Source organism: Jaculus jaculus, chromosome 6 (genome assembly GCF_020740685.1).
Source record: "Jaculus jaculus isolate mJacJac1 chromosome 6, mJacJac1.mat.Y.cur, whole genome shotgun sequence".
Classification (NCBI taxonomy): domain Eukaryota; kingdom Metazoa; phylum Chordata; class Mammalia; order Rodentia; family Dipodidae; genus Jaculus; species Jaculus jaculus.
In genome coordinates, this window is record NC_059107.1 from 141782954 (window position 1) to 141798698 (window position 15745).

Here is a 15745-nt window from a genome sequence, read left to right on the forward strand (position 1 = left end):
AAACCTTCAATGACTTCCTCTGTCTACATAAGGTCACATTCTATGTAGTCAGCCTTGTATGTAGGGACCCAGGCAATCAGACAAGTATATACTTTTTCATCTTTATCTGCCACTGTATCTACTCCAACTTTCTTTTTTCTTTTTTTTTTAATTTTTATTTATTTATTTATTTATTTGAGAGCGACAGACAGAGAGAAAGACAGATAGAGGGAGAGAGAGAATGGGCTCGCCAGGGCTTCCAGCCTCTGCAAATGAACTCCAGACGCGTGCACCCCCTTGTGCATCTGGCTAACGTGGGACCTGGGGAACCGAGCCTCGAACCGAGGTCCTTAGGCTTCACAGGCAAGCGCTTAACCGCTAAGCCATCTCTCCAGTCCTCTGCTCCAACTTTCTTCCTGAGACTTTTGCCAAGCTGGAAGGACAGGATGCAGGCAAGCTCAAGAGGGTTAGGAGACGCAGATGCCCCTACTACCTACCAGAACTTTTCTCTACCAGTGGGTGATTCATGCGTATAAATTATCGCCACCATCTTCACGCGCCAGCCCTCACCGTGCCCACATTTTCTAAATGTCCAATCCCTGCATGTGTGTTTCAGAACTCAGGTCAGTTTGCTGCCACCTCTGTGGAGGGCCTAAAAACATACACCAATTTGGTATGCTGGTTGAAAACCAGTCCAGCTTACTTGAAATGAGTTCTTTCAATGTTCCTTTCAGAACATTGTAAATGAAAATTTGATCTGTACTACCTTAAGTATATTAGCTTACTCGTTGTATTTTGTGTATGACATTGGGGCTTACTTAAGGACTCCTACATGCACATCTTCCTATGCTATTTTGAGAGGTAGTCTGTAGTCTTAAATCATGTTAAATGGAGGAAGTTTCAAATTCTTGCCTGAAAAATAATTTTTTTTCTTTTATTTGGTTTTTCAAGGTAGGGTGTCACTCTAGCCCAGGCTGACCTGGAATTCACTATGTAGTCTCAGGGTGGCCTCAAGCTCACAGTAATCCTTTTACCTCTCTCTGCCTCCTGAGTGCTGGCTTGAATAATAATTTTTTACCCCCTTTGGTGGGTGCAGAGCTATTAATCTCTGGTGCTTGCTGACTTTCAGCAGCCTGGGGCTGAAAGAGACCCTGTCTCAAGGAGATACACAGATGACCTCTGAGAGTGCACGTGTATGGCGCAGGCGTCAGCACACACCCATCCATATCACACACTCGCAGAAAAAAGGTATGATAATAGCAGAACTTGTGATGTTCTAACCTCAACAGCTGGAGAAATAATCTCAGTGACTAAGGATGCTAGATGATGGACAGAGTTTGAGTCCATAGTACCCATGTAAAGTGGCATATGCTTCTGGAGTTCTGTTGCAGCGGTGGGAGGCCCTAAAATGTCCATTTCTCTCTCTCTCTCTGCTTGCAAATAAGTAAGAAATAAATATAAACATATATGTTCTTTGGGTTTTTGAGGTAGGGTGTCACTCTAGCCCAGGTTGACCTGGATTTCACTATGTAGACTCAGGATGGCATCGAACTTACAGTGATTTTCCTACCTCTGCCTCTCAACTGCTGGGATTAAAGGCGTGCACCACCACGCCCCGCAATAAAAATATTTTAAAATTATGCAAACAACAAATCGTCCAGTATTCGTGGGTTTTGCTTTCTTTTTTGGTGACTACTAAATACTGGGAGCCATGAGGTATGAACAAAGGGCTCTGGCGTCAAGGTGAGACACCTGAAGGTGAATGGACACAGAGAGTAAGGTCGGGAGCCCAAGTCCAATAACACTCTTTAAAAAAAAGAAAAAAAAAAAACTCAATTAACCCGCGCGCGCCTGCGCAGGAAGAACCCTCCTGCGCACTTGCTGGGCCGGAAGGGCTGGGTGCCGGCGGGGGCGGGGACACGGTTGCTAGGAGAACGCGATGACGTCATACCCTCGGCGCTCTTCTCCACCAATGGGCGGCGCGCGCCGCGGGGACGCTGCGCGCGCGTCACGCTGACGCCGCGCGAAGGGCACGGATCTGCGGGCGGGGAGGACATTCGGCCTCTGTGCGCCGCAGCCTGTCCCGGGGAGCGGTTGTGCGTTCGCCATCTTAGGGAGTGAGTGGCTCGGCCTGCCCCGCCTTGGGTGCGGGGAGCGGGGCCTGCGGCTCCCTCGGGGCCTGCGCGTTGGCCGGTGGCCCGGGAGGGCACGGCATCCCGCTGTGACCTCGTCAAGGGCGCGCCGAGGCCGGCCGGCAGGTCGGGGGTTGCAGGGAGCATGGCCGTGTCTGCTCTGACCCCCGCTCGCTCTGCTCTCTCTCCTCCCCCAGGACGATGTTCTCGTCCGTGGCGCACCTGGCGCGCGCGAACCCCTTCCACGCGCCGCACCTGCAGCTGCTGCACGATGGCCTCGCGGGCCCCGACAGCACCCCCAAGGGAGCCCCGGGAGCGCCCCGACGTTCCCGCCGCCTGGCAGCCGCCGCCGTGGAAGGTGAGGTCACACCGGTGGCGGGATGCGGTCCCTTAAGGTCCGTGGTTGTCCTGCTGTGCCTTGGGAGACCCGGGCCGGGGCCTGGAGGACAGGGAAGGACGCGCCGGCCCTTCTCTCCAGGACCGTTCCCAGCCACTTGTCCTGGGGTGTCACCTCGTAGCCACCCTAGGCCGCCTTCTCGGGTCCTTGGCCCGCCCTCAAGGGCGTGGAAGGGCCCTGGCCAAGCGCCACTGACCTTTATGTCCCCGAGGGAATAGAGGCAGAGAGGCCTTGACTAATGTTCAGCACGCCCGCTTTTCTTCCCTCGCTCTCTTAGTTTCCAAGTGTTCATCTTAGCTGGTGTAACGTAGATCATCTTCCCAATTCATTGTATAGCACGTGAATAACGGATTGTCTTGGTTTTGGTACTGCTATTGCAGAAGGGCACTTGTGGCCCCACATAGATTATAGAAAAGAGATGATTGGTGGACATCACCCTGAGTGGCATCTCCTTTGAGAATTCAAGATAGAACGACTAACTTGTGTGTCTTTTTTTTTTTTTTTAATTATTTACTTGAGAGAATGGACGAGCTAGGGCCTGTTGCTGCTGCAGGTAAATTCTCAACGTATGTGTCACTTTGTGCGTCCTGCTTCCCGTGGGTACTGGGCCCTGTGTCACCAGTTCTGGAAGCAGGCGTCCTCAACTGTAGAACCATCTCCCCAGCCCCAACTGAGTGTGTTTTAAGTCCCACTAGAGCATATATACAGTGAAAACGGACTGGTATAGTGGTGGTGACAGTGCGTTGCACTTGTAAAATGGAAAGGATTTTTCAGTCATAGATGTGCTTGTGTTTTCAGGGTGGACTAAAGCCCTTATCCTTTTCTTTCAATTTAAAAAGTTAAAGCAAACATTGTATGTTAACATTCTTGGCTGTAAGAGTTACACATATCTAGTTATATGTTGTAGTTATGTTGTTGTTCGTAATTGGTCATAGTATTTAGTTAATGGCTGGGGCAACCTTTGAAACTGTTTTTACATGCTTTTACATGTTTAATGCTCTTTGAGCATTTGTGCTTAGAAGGTGTCCTTATCAACTTAATTTGCTACTCGATTTTGGTTAAAGCCAAATACAGATAATACAGAGAATTTTAGAAAGCATCAAAATTACAGTTAACTAGTATCTCACCAATAAGATCCCTAATTTTTAAGTGATTTGACAGTGACCAGTGACTTTCGGTTTTTCTATGTAGAGTCTCACTTTAGCTGACCTGGAATTCACTGTGTGGTCTCAGGGTGGCCTTGAACTCACAGTGATCTTACTACCTCTGCCTCCAAGTTCTGGGATTAAAGGTGTGCACCACCACGCCTGGCTGACAGTGACTTTTTTTTTCTCCCAAGCTAGGGTCTCACTGTAGCCCAGGCTGACCTGGAATTCACTATGGAGTCTCAGGGTGGCCTCGAACTTGCAGCAATCCTACCTCTGTCCTCTGAGTGCTGGGATTAAAGGTGTGCGGCACCACCCCTGGCTGGTAGTGACTTTCTTGCATTTCACACTAGATGTAATTCTTAGAAATTGTCAGTGGTGGTCAGAGCTGGTCTACTGTAATAGTTCTACTCATAGAGAAATAGAAGTCTTCTCTTATTTCCTTAGCCATCCTCATAACTGAAGAACTGCTTAATTGTTTTTTTTTTTTTTCTTCTTCAATCAAACAGAGGAGTATAGCTGTGAATATGGATCTGGCAGATTCTTTATCCTTTGTGGAGTTGGAGGAATTATTAGCTGTGGCACAACACATACAGCATTGGTTCCTCTAGATCTGGTTAAATGCAGAATGCAGGTTTGTTTTGCATGCTGGACTGAAGCATACTGTTGAGTTACAAATAAGTTGTAAGACTAGACATCTACTAACAAGTTTTGTGAAAACCTAACTATCCTGGAGGTAAGTTGATGAGTGTAACATGACTTATCTACTAAAATGCATGGTGTATCTTGTCTTATTACAGAGGACAGTTGTGAATTTGGCTCCATGAAGTATTATGCACTGTGTGGCCTTGGTGGGGTCTTAAGTTGTGGGCTGACACATACTGCTGTTGTTCCCCTGGACTTAGTAAAATGCCGTATGCAGGTTTGTACTGGAACAATAACACTGATCGTGTTTTTCATGTGATGTACTTCTTAATGTTTTTAATAGTGTTGGAGATGGAGGTTAGGGTTGTGGAATGTGTATGTTAGGCAAGCTCACCACTGAGGTGCATTCCCAGCTCTTAAGTTACAAATACATTTTTTTTTCCGGGTGTGGTAGCACATGCCTTTATGAGAGAGAGAAAATTGGTGTACCAGTGCCTCCAGCCACTGCAGTTGAACTCCAGATGTGTGTGTGTCGCCTTGTGCGCCCGTGTGACCTTGCGTACTTGTGTCACCTTGCGCGTCTCTCATAAGGGATCTGGAGAGTCACACATGGGTCCTTTAGGATTTGCAGGCAAGCATCTTAACTGCTAAGCCATCTCTCCAGCCCTAATTCTAAATCTTTTCTTTCTTTCTTTCTTTTTTTTTTTTTTTTTTGAGGTAGGGTTCTGGAATTCACTAGTCTCAGGGTGGCCTTGAACTCACAATTTTTTCTTTTTTTTTTTTTTTAACCTTTCTCTTTATTGAGGTAGGGTCTTACTCTAGCCCAGGCTGACCTGGAATTCACTCTGTATTCTCAGGGTGGTCTTGAACTCAAGGGGATTCTCCTACCTCTGCCTCCGATAGTGCTGTGATTAAAGGCATGTGCCACTGCACCCACCTCTTTTTTAAGTTTTTTATTCATTAGGGAGAGGAAGAGAATGGGCACACCAGTGTCACTATGTGTTCCTGGTTTTATATAGGTACTAGGAAATAGACTCTGGGCTGTCAGGCTTACAAACAAGCCCTTCTAACTACTGGGCCATTTCTGCAGCCTCCATACCCATATTTCTTTAACTCTGGTCTTTGATTTTTTTTTCTTTTTTGTTTTTCTTTCTTTTTTTGGTTTTCCAAGGTAGGGTCTCACCTTGGCTCAGGCTGACCTGGAATTCACTATGTAGTCTCAGGGTGGCCTTGAACTCACAGTGATCCTCCTACCTCTGCCTCTAGAGTGCTGGGATTAAAGCTGTGTGCCACCACACTTGGCTTGGTCGTTGATGTTTTAAATTTAAGAAATGCCTCTTTCTTATAAGTCGATTATCCACTCTCAGACTCTTACTGTAAATGGATTTTTGTTGTTTTCTTATGATTTTGACTATCTTTTAATTAGGATTTCATTGAAACAAAAATAAACGTGAAAATTTATTTATCCCAAACAGGATTAGAAGTCTTCTTACCTAAATGAGAAAGGAAGGTGAGATATTAGGAGGGAGAGAGAGGAAGGTGATGTATACCAGCCCTTCTAGTACTGGCAGAAATAGTAGTGAGATAAGCTATTCCTGTCCACATTGGTTAATAGAATAGACAGAAGATGTGCCTTCATTGAAGTTTATGCATGCCTCCTAAAGTACATTTAATTTCTTAAATAAAATATTCTCAAGTTGTTGTACCTCTCAAAGTTACATTTGTCTAACACTTATGAAATTGATTTTAGTAGAAATTAAGAATCAATTTTATATTTCTTGTAATTTTACTTTTGACTACCTCCAAGACTTAAATATGATTCAAAGAAAGCTATAACTTAATGTATAAGTCAGATGTTGTGGCTTATTCCTGTAACCCCAACAGCATGAGCTTGAGGCCAGTCTGGGGTATAGATTTGAGATCCTGTCTGAATACTCAAAACAAAGAAAATCATAAATATCTCAGTTTACATTGTGCCAAGTATTCATATTTATCTTTTGTTTAGTAATTGAAATTTATTTTAGAACCAAATGGAAAAATAATGAAGTTAAATATTTATGAAAAGTATTAGATACCTCCATTTAATCATTTTTTTTTCTTGCTCTAAAGGTGGACCCTCAAAAGTACAAGGGCATATTTAATGGATTCTCAGTAACACTGAAAGAGGATGGTGTTCGTGGTTTGGCTAAAGGATGGGCTCCAACTTTTATCGGCTACTCTATGCAAGGGCTCTGCAAGTTTGGCTTTTATGAAGTTTTCAAAGTCTTTTATAGCAACATTCTTGGTGAGGTATGTGATTTAACATTGAAATTGAAAATCCTGAGTGCTTAAGAAATAAAAGGCTCTTGTGTGTTTTGTTTGACATACCTTGTTATACAACTGAAGAAATGACCCCAGAAAGTGTTCAACATTCCTCAAACCCTAAGGGTATTTTAACAGAGATAGTTGAGAAACTTAAGTGCATTTTTTAAAATTTCTGTGTCCTTTTTTAACATACTTTGTTAATTTCTAAATAAGTTGGGCTTTGAGGCAAGCTTTTTCGTCTTCTTTCCTAAAAGATTGTGGGATTCCTTTGTGTGTTTCCTTTTAGGGCTAGCTAACTATACACGACTCCTAGATATCAAAGCATGTTTATAATGTACCATAGTTGAAATTTTGATTCATGAGGATATGAGAGATGATACATAGTCTGATACTGTGTTATTTATGGACTATGTGGTACTTAAAAAATCAGGCCTTCAGGTTTTGTGTGGCAATCACTGAACCATACCCTAGTGCCCATGTAAAAGCCAAGTGTGGTAGCTACCACAGCTGTAATCCTAGTGCTGGGGCAACAAAGATAAGATGATCAAGTTGACTCAAAAAGGTGAAGAGAGGGCTGGAGAGATGGCTTCGTGGTTAAGGTGCTTGCCTGCGAAGTCAAGGGACCCAGGTTACATTATCCAGGTCCCACATAAGCCAGATGCACATGGTGGTTCATGCTTCTGGAGTTTGTTTGCAATGTCTACAGGCTCTGGTGTGCCCATTCTCACTTTGTCTCTTCTCTCTCTCTCCCCCTCTAATAAATAAATAAGTCTTCAAAAAAAAAAAAAAGTAAAGAGGAAGAGGGGAGTGGGGAAAGGAGAAAATGCCTAGTGTAGCAGTAATTCCCATCTTATATTGTGGTTTTTAGGAGAACACTTACCTCTGGCGTACTTCCCTCTATTTGGCTGCTTCTGCCAGTGCTGAATTCTTTGCTGACATTGCCCTGGCTCCTATGGAAGCTGCCAAGGTTCGAATTCAAACCCAACCAGGGTATGCCAACACATTGAGGGAGGCGGTTCCCAAAATGCATAAGGAAGAAGGCTTAAATGCGTAAGTGAGCATTTTCCTAACTCATTTTGGGAGACTGATTTCTTAGCCTAACTTTTTTTAAAAACTCATATTTAGAACCTTGACTCTAGAGTCAGATAAATTGCTTTGAGCCCTGAAACATGCTTTTGTCTTTAAGACCAATCTATTTGTCAGTCTGAAAAGAACTTGATAAATTTATTACTTGCTTAGGTGGTAGTTGGGGGGTGGCAGGCTTTTTAGAACTCTTGTGATCTTATTCACAGTTGAGAATTTACATTGTTCATATGACAACATGCTTCCTTAGATCCACCTTTGTGGATGACTCTTGATTGAGTTCTACTTGTAAATTTCTTGTTTCTTGTAGTTCCAATCAAAGAATCATCCAGCAACTTTTTCGGTTGTATAGTCAAAGGTGCTTGAGTCATTGGCATGTGAGATGAATCCACCTGCATATTAGTCTCAGGTTCTGATAGAAATGACAGGCAGTGATGCTGTCATTGTTTGCTGTCAGGACTTGACTGGTGTGCGGACAGTTGTATTAATGATGAAACTTTCTGTGAGACTAATACGTACAACTGAGTGAATAGCTGTCCTCCTTTCCTAGATTCTACAAGGGGGTTGCTCCTCTGTGGATGAGACAGATACCATACACCATGATGAAGTTTGCCTGCTTTGAACGCACTGTGGAAGCATTGTACAAGTTTGTGGTTCCTAAGCCGCGAAGTGAATGTACAAAGGCAGAGCAGCTTGTTGTGACCTTTGTGGCAGGTTATATAGGTATGAGCTTTTTAGAGCATGCTTGTCTGGAAGTGTAAATGCTTGTTTCCATTATTTGCCTCTTTGTGAGGAACAGTATTCCAAATATTACAACTTAGAGCAACTTTGGATATCCTACTGCTCAGTTTTTGTGGTTTTTGAGGTAGGGTTTCACACTAGCTAATCTAGAATTCACCATGTAATCTCTTGCTTGCCTCCTACCTCAGCCTCCAGATTGCTGGGATTAAAGGTGTGCTCCACCATTCCTGGCTTCTGCTCATTCTTTTTTTTTTTTTTCTTTTTTGAAGTAGGGTTTCACTTTTAAGTCGAGGCTGACCTGGAATTCACTAAGTAGTCTCAGGGTGGCTTTGAACTAATGGTGATCCACCTACCTTTGCCTCCCAAGTGCTGGGATTGAAGACATGCACCACCACGCCCGACTCTGCTCATTCTTATTTGAGTTGGGATCTCTTACTGAAGATCCCAGAATGTCCTGGGTCTCTGCTACCCTGCAGGACTGGGTTTACAGATATGTGTGGCCACACCCAGCTTTTTATTTGGGTCCTGGCCTCTTTGGGCCATTGCACAAGGAGTGCTTTTAACTGCCAAGCCATCTTTCTAGTCCCCAAATCTGGTTTTTAAATAGTAAAACTAAAGCTGACCACAGAGGTTTACACCTATAATCCATGCACTTGGGAGGCTGTAGGAGGAGGATTGCCATGAGTTCAAGGCTTGCCTGGGCTACACAGGGAATTGAATTAGGTCAATCTGGGCTAGAGTAAGACCCTGCCTCTAGATGTGTAGATGGATGGCAGATAGAAAGGTAGAAAAACTGGAAACAAGAGCCAGGCATAGTGCATGCCATTAACTCCAGCACTTGGGAGGCAGAGGTAGGACCTGAGAGTATACGGTGAGTTCCAGGTCAGCTTGGGCTAAAGTGAAACCCTACCTAGAAAAACCAAATAATAAATAAATATAAAAGCTGATAGTGGCAGTATCTGTTATCCCAGCATTTGGGAAGCTGAGTGAAGAAGATTATTGTGAGATCAAGCCTATCCTGGGCTATTAAATAGGATTCACTACAAAAGAAAAGACTTGTAAAAAAAGGATTGTTGCCTGTGGTGTGTTGTTTGTCCACCCATGTCCTCCATTGACCCTGTACCTTGTATTTTTTTCAGCTGGAGTCTTCTGTGCAATCGTTTCTCACCCCGCTGATTCCGTAGTGTCTGTGCTGAATAAAGAGAAAGGTAGCAGTGCTATGCAGGTTCTCCAGAGACTTGGCTTTAAAGGTAGAGTGCGCCTTTTCCAAACCCTTTTCTAGAAAGGTCACTTGGGTGTATGGCGTTATTCCATTCCTGTTTCCTCTTTGAACCAGGTGTCTGGAAGGGACTGTTTGCCCGCATCATCATGATTGGCACCCTGACTGCTCTGCAGTGGTTCATCTATGACTCCGTGAAGGTCTACTTCAGGCTCCCTCGCCCTCCTCCCCCTGAGATGCCAGAGTCTCTGAAGAAGAAGCTTGGGCTTACTCAGTAGATCTGTCACAGCAAACACAGACTGAATCTGCTTGTTGATCAGTGTTGAAAGTGCAAAAGAACTTTTCTATATTTGAAGTGTAGGGAATTGTCTATTCCTGATATGTAATTACTGTAGTACCCTTGCTTTAAGGCAAGAGTTTCAAACTTATTGCTGAAATAAACCCATATGTTCACGAAACGATGTTTCTGATGTTATTTTTAAAAAATAGTTTATTTAATTGAGAGAGAAAGAGGCAGACAGAGGATGGGCATGCCAGAGTTTCTAGCCAGTATAAAACTACAGAAGCACAGGGAATTGAACCTGGGTTCTTACGTTTCGCAGGCAAGCATGCCGTAACTGCTAAGCTATCTCTCCAGGCCCTAATGTTATTTTTTAGACTTAGTTTTTAACTGGGCATGGTGGCACACACCCTTAATCCCAGCACTCTGGAGACAGAGGTAGGAGGATCGCCGAGAGTTCGAGGCCATCCTGAGACTATAGTGAATTACAGGTCAGAGAGAGCTAGAGCAAGACCCTACCTCAAATTGTCCCCCCCCCCCCGAAAAACCCTCCAAAAAACAAAGGGCTAGAGAGATGACTTAGTGGTTAAGGCATTTGCCTGTAAAGCTAAGGACTCGGGTTCAATTCTTTGTGGTTGTTAAGAGTGTAGTCTACAGACTCAGGACTAGGTGTTCCACTAGGTAGGAAGATCCAGGGTTGGAGGATAGAATCTAAGTTTATCTTCTAGTACAATGCCATTTTATTCTTCTATTAAGCATATATTCTGGGCTGGAGAGTTGGTCTAGTAAGGCGCTTGCCAGCAAAGCCAAAAGACCCAGGTTTGATTCCCCAGTACCCATGTAAAGCCAGATGCACAAGGTGTCACATGCACCTGGAGTTCTTTTGCACTGCCTAGAGGCCCTTTCTCTTGGTATCTGCTTCTCTCAAATGACTGAAATAATTTGAAAATAAAACATATTCTGGGCCAGAGAAATGGCTCAGTGGGTAAAGGCACTTGCTTGCAAAGCCTGACAATCTACGTTCTATTCCCCAGTGCTCATGTAAAGCTAGATACACATAGTGGCACATGTGCCTGGACTTTGTTTACAGTGGCAGGAGGCCCTGGCACCCCCATACTCAGTCTCAGTCATTCTCTCTCAGCTAAATGAAATATTTTTTAACTTTAAACTTCATTTTTAAATTTTTAAATTATTTTTTTCTTTTCACAATTTTTATTAATATTTTCCATGATTATAAAAAATATCCCATGGTAATACCCTCCCCATCTTTTTTTTTTTTTTAAATTTTGTTTATTTGAAAGAGAGAGAGGGAGGGAGGGAATGGGCATGCCAGGGCCTCCAGCCACTGTAAACGAACTCTAGACAAGTGTGGCCCCTTGTGCATTTGGCTAATGTGGGTCCTGGGGAATGGAGCCTTGAACCGGGGTCCTTAGGCTTCACAGGCAAGTGCTTAACCACTGAGCCATCTTTCCAGCCCTCATTTTTTATAATTACCAATTTCTATGATTGTAAGAAATATCCCATGGTAATTCCCTCCCTACCCCCACTTTCCCCTTTGAAACTCCATTCCCCATCATATCCCCTCCTTCTCTCAATCAATCTCTTAATTTGATGTCATCATCTTTTCTTCCTATTATGATGGTCTTGTGTAGGTAGTGTCAGGCACTGTGAGGTCATGGGTATCCAGGCCATTTTGTGTCTGAAGGAGCATGTTGTAAGGAGTCCTACCCTTCCTTCCACCACCTTTTCCTCAATGGACCCTGAGCCTTAGAGGGTATGATAGAGACAGTGCAGTACTGAGCATTCTTCTGTCACTTTTTAATTTAATTTAATTTAATTAATTAATTTATTTGAGAGCAACAGACACAGAGAGAAAGACAGGTAGAGGGAATGGGCGCGCCAGGGCTTCTAGCCTCTGCAAACGAACTCCAGACGCGTGCGCCCCCTTGTGCATCTGGCTAACGTGGGACCTGGGGAACCCGAGCCTTGAACCAGGGTCCTTAGGCTTCACAGGCAAGTGCTTAACTGCTAAGCCATCTCTCCAGCCCCTTCTGTCACTTCTTCCCAGCACCATGATGCCTTCTGAGTCATCCCAAGGTCACTGTCTGAAAAGAGAAAGTTCTCTAGCGAAAAAATGAGAATAGCATTACATGGGTATGAACATTAAGAGAAGTGCTTACTAGGCAGTTTGATGAGCATAGTATACACATTTAGCCAGACAGCAGCAGACATTATACCCTGCCAGATTCCCCGGCAGGTAGGGCTGTAGGAAAGCTGGTCCCACCAGTCTCCTTGGGACTGAGCAGGATGGAGAGTGTTGACGACCCAGGCCCTCTCGTAGGCACCGGAGAGAAACACTGAGTAGGGAGGCTTGTCGAAGCAGGATCTCATTTTATTGCATCAAGCAGGCACTTAATATAGCATCAAGGTAGGGGGTGGGAGTCTTAGGATGGGGTAAGAACTAAGGGCCAATAATACTTCACCACATTAGTAGTAGGTCAGGCCTTGCTGAGTCACTCCTACGTGGAAGTCATAGGCCAAAGACAGGTCGCCAAACTCTAGCCAGGCTCAGGAAGCTTCACTGGGCCTCACGTCCGGGCTTCTTTAGGCCCAACAATACCCCTAGGGCTCAGTATCAGGGATATATTCCCTCCATGGAGCAGGCCTCCATTCAAATTAGAAGACAATTGGTTTCTCCCATCACAGATGTGCCAGTATTGTACCCATTGGCACATTTGGCCTGGTTGGCCAAATACAAGGCTTGCAGTGTCCACTGAAGAGTATCTTTACTGGTAATTTTTCTCTCTTCCATTGAGCTGCATGCAGTGTGGCTTTTTCCAGCTTTCTTGTCAGCTGGTCTATATAGAAGTTTTCAGCTCAGCTCCACCAGGATTTCTCAGTGACCTGGCAGCCCAAGTATATGGAGTCTTCAGCAATAGGGTCTTACCATCTATTCCTGATGGGAAACCACGGGCCTTGGCAATGGCCTGTAATTTGGGGGGCATCAGGGACCTCCCTGGTCAACAACACACTGGAAGGTATCCCATCTCTAACACTGAAAATTTTCTAGTGAAGCCACCCCCAAACTTTTCCATTTGAAATTCCATTCTCCATCATATTACCTCCCCATTACAATCATTGTAATTACATATATACAATATCAACCTATTAAGTATCCTCCTCCCTTCCTTTCTCTTCCCTTTATGTCTCCTTTTCAACTTACTGGCCTCTGCTACTAAGTATTTTCATTCTCACACAGAGGCCCAATCATCTGTAGCTAGGATCCACATATAAGGGAGAACATGTGGCGCTTGGCTTTCTGGGCCTGGGTTACCTCACTTAGTATAATCCATTCCAGGTCCATCCATTTTTCTGCAAATTTCATAACTTCATTTTTCTTTACCACTGAGTAGAACTCCATTGTATAAATGTGACACATCTTCATTATCCACTCATCAGTTGAGGGACATCTAGGCTGGTTCCATTTCCCGTATAGCCCATTTTTTAATTGGATTTAAAAAAATTTTTTTTTGTTTTATATTTATTTATTCATTTGAAAGTGAGAGACAGAGAAAGAGGCAGGGAGAGACTGAGCATGCCAGGGCCTCCAGCCACTGTAAATGAACTCCAGACGCATGTGCCCCCTTGTGCATCTGGCTAACGTGGGTCCTGGGGAATTGAGCCTCGAACCGGGGTCCTTAGGCTTCACAGGGGCAAGCGCTTAACCACTAAGCCATCTCCCCAGCCCTGTTTTGTTTTTTATTATTTAGTTTTTTGAGTTCTTTGTATATCCTTGATATTAATTCTCTGTCAGATGTATAGCTGGCAAAGATTTTCTCCCATTCTGTAGGTTGCCTCTTTGCTCTATTCACAGTGTCCTTTGCTATACAAAAGCTTTGTAATTTCATGTGGTCCCAGTGGTTAATCTGTGGTTTTATTGCCTGAGCAATTGGGGTTATAGTCAGAAAGTCTTTGCCAAGACCAATGTTTTGAAAGGTTTCCCCTACTTTTTCCTCTAGCAGTTTTAGAGTTTCAGGTCTGTTATTAAGGTCTTTGATCCATTTGGACTTAATTCTTGTGCATGGAGAGAGATAAGGGTCTATTTTCATCCTTCTACAGATACATATCCAGTTTTCCCAGCACCATTTGCTGAAGAGGCTGTCTTTTCTCCAATGAGTATTTTTGGCATTTTAATCAAATACCAGGTGACTATACCTGGGCTTCCATCTGGGTCCTCTATTCTGTTCCATTGATCTACATGTCTGCTTTTGTGGCAGTACCATGCTGTTTTTGTTACTATGGCTCTGTAGTAGGTTAAAATCAGGTATGGTGATACCACCAGCCTTATTTTTGTTGCTCAGTATTGTTTGAGATGCTTGAGATTTTTTGTGCTTCCAAATGAATTTTTGGGTCATTTTTTTCTATTTCCATGAAGAATGCCATTGGAATTGTGAGGGGGATTGCATTAAATGTATAGATTGCTTTTGGTAAGATTGCCACTTTTAAAAAAATTTGTTTTCTTTATTTAAGCGTGACAGAGAGAGGATGGGCGCACCAGGGCTTCTAGCCACTGCAAACAAACTCCAGACATGTGCGCCCCCTTGTGCATCTGGCTAACGTGGGTCCTGGGGAATTGAGTCTTGAACCAGGGTTCTTAGGCTTCATAGGCAAGTGTTTAACCTCTAAGCCATTTCTCCAGCCCGAGATTGCCATTTTCACAATATTGATTCTTCCAATCCAAGAACAAGGGGTGTCTTTCCATTTCTTAGTATCTTCTGCAATTTCTCACTTGAGTGTTTTCTTTTTTTTTAAATATTTTATTTATTTATTTATTTGAGAGCAACAGACACAGAGAGAAAGACAGATAGAGGAAGAGAGAAAGAATGGGCGCGCCAGGGCTTCCAGCCTCTGCAAACGAACTCCATACGCGTGCGCCCCCTTGTGCATCTGGCTAACGTGGGACCTGGGGAACCGAGCCTCAAACCGGGGTCCTTAGGCTTCACAGGCAAGCGCTTAACCGCTAAGCCATCTCTCCAGCCCTTGAGTGTTTTCTTGTAGAGATCCTTCACTTCCTTGGTTAGGCTTATTCCAAGGTACTTTATTTATTTATTGATATAATTGTGAATGAGAATGATTTTCTGATTTCATTCTCTGTATGTTTGTTAGCATATAGGAAGGCTACTGATTTCTGTGTGTTTATTTTATATCCTGCTACATGGCCGTAAGTGTGTTTATCAGCTCTAACAGTTGACTGGTAGAGTCTTTAAGTTCCTTTATGTACAGAATCATGTCATCTGTGAATAATTTGATCTCTTCCTTTTCAATTTCTATCCCTTTTATGTGTGTCTCTTGCCATTATTGCTATGGCTAACACTTCCAGTACTCTATTCAATAAAAGTGGGGACAATGGACACTCTTGTTTTGTTTGATTTTAGTGGAAAAGCTTCAAGTTTTTCTCCATTTAGTAATATGTTGGCTGTAGGCTTGTCATAGATAGCCTTTATTATATTGAGATATGTTCCTTCTATTCCCCGTCTCTGTAGGACTTTTATCATGAAGGGATGTTGGATTTTGTTAAATGCTTTCTCTACATCTAATGAGTTGACCATGTGATTTTTGCCCTTCAGTCCATTTGTATATTGTGTTATATTTATTGATTTGCATATGTTGAACCATCCCTGCATCTCTGGGATAAAGCCTACTTGGTTGTGGTGAATGATCTTTCTGATACATTCTTGTATTCTGTTTGACAACATTTTGTTGAGAATTTTTGCATCTATGTTCATGAGGGAAATTGGCCTGTAATTTTCTTTTTTTATT

The 15745-nt window shown here is 43.6% G+C and overlaps 1 protein-coding gene and 1 non-coding gene across 2 annotated transcripts; both read left to right on the forward strand.

Annotated features, from left to right (window-relative positions):
• The first annotated feature begins 1992 nt into the window (after positions 1–1992).
• Slc25a3 (solute carrier family 25 member 3) lies at positions 1993–10103 on the forward strand. The gene is made up of 8 exons (XM_045153508.1): positions 1993–2096; positions 2309–2469; positions 4454–4575; positions 6408–6587; positions 7471–7652; positions 8236–8408; positions 9566–9676; positions 9763–10103. The coding sequence occupies exons 2-8, from the start codon at positions 2313–2315 to the stop codon at positions 9921–9923; spliced, it is 1086 nt and encodes a 361-aa protein (XP_045009443.1). The 5' UTR covers positions 1993–2096; positions 2309–2312; the 3' UTR covers positions 9924–10103.
• On the forward strand, positions 7921–8165 carry LOC123461974. Its single transcript, XR_006638016.1, has one exon. It is a non-coding gene; the product is annotated as a small nucleolar RNA SNORA53 (small nucleolar RNA).
• Positions 10104–15745: the final 5642 nt, after the last annotated feature.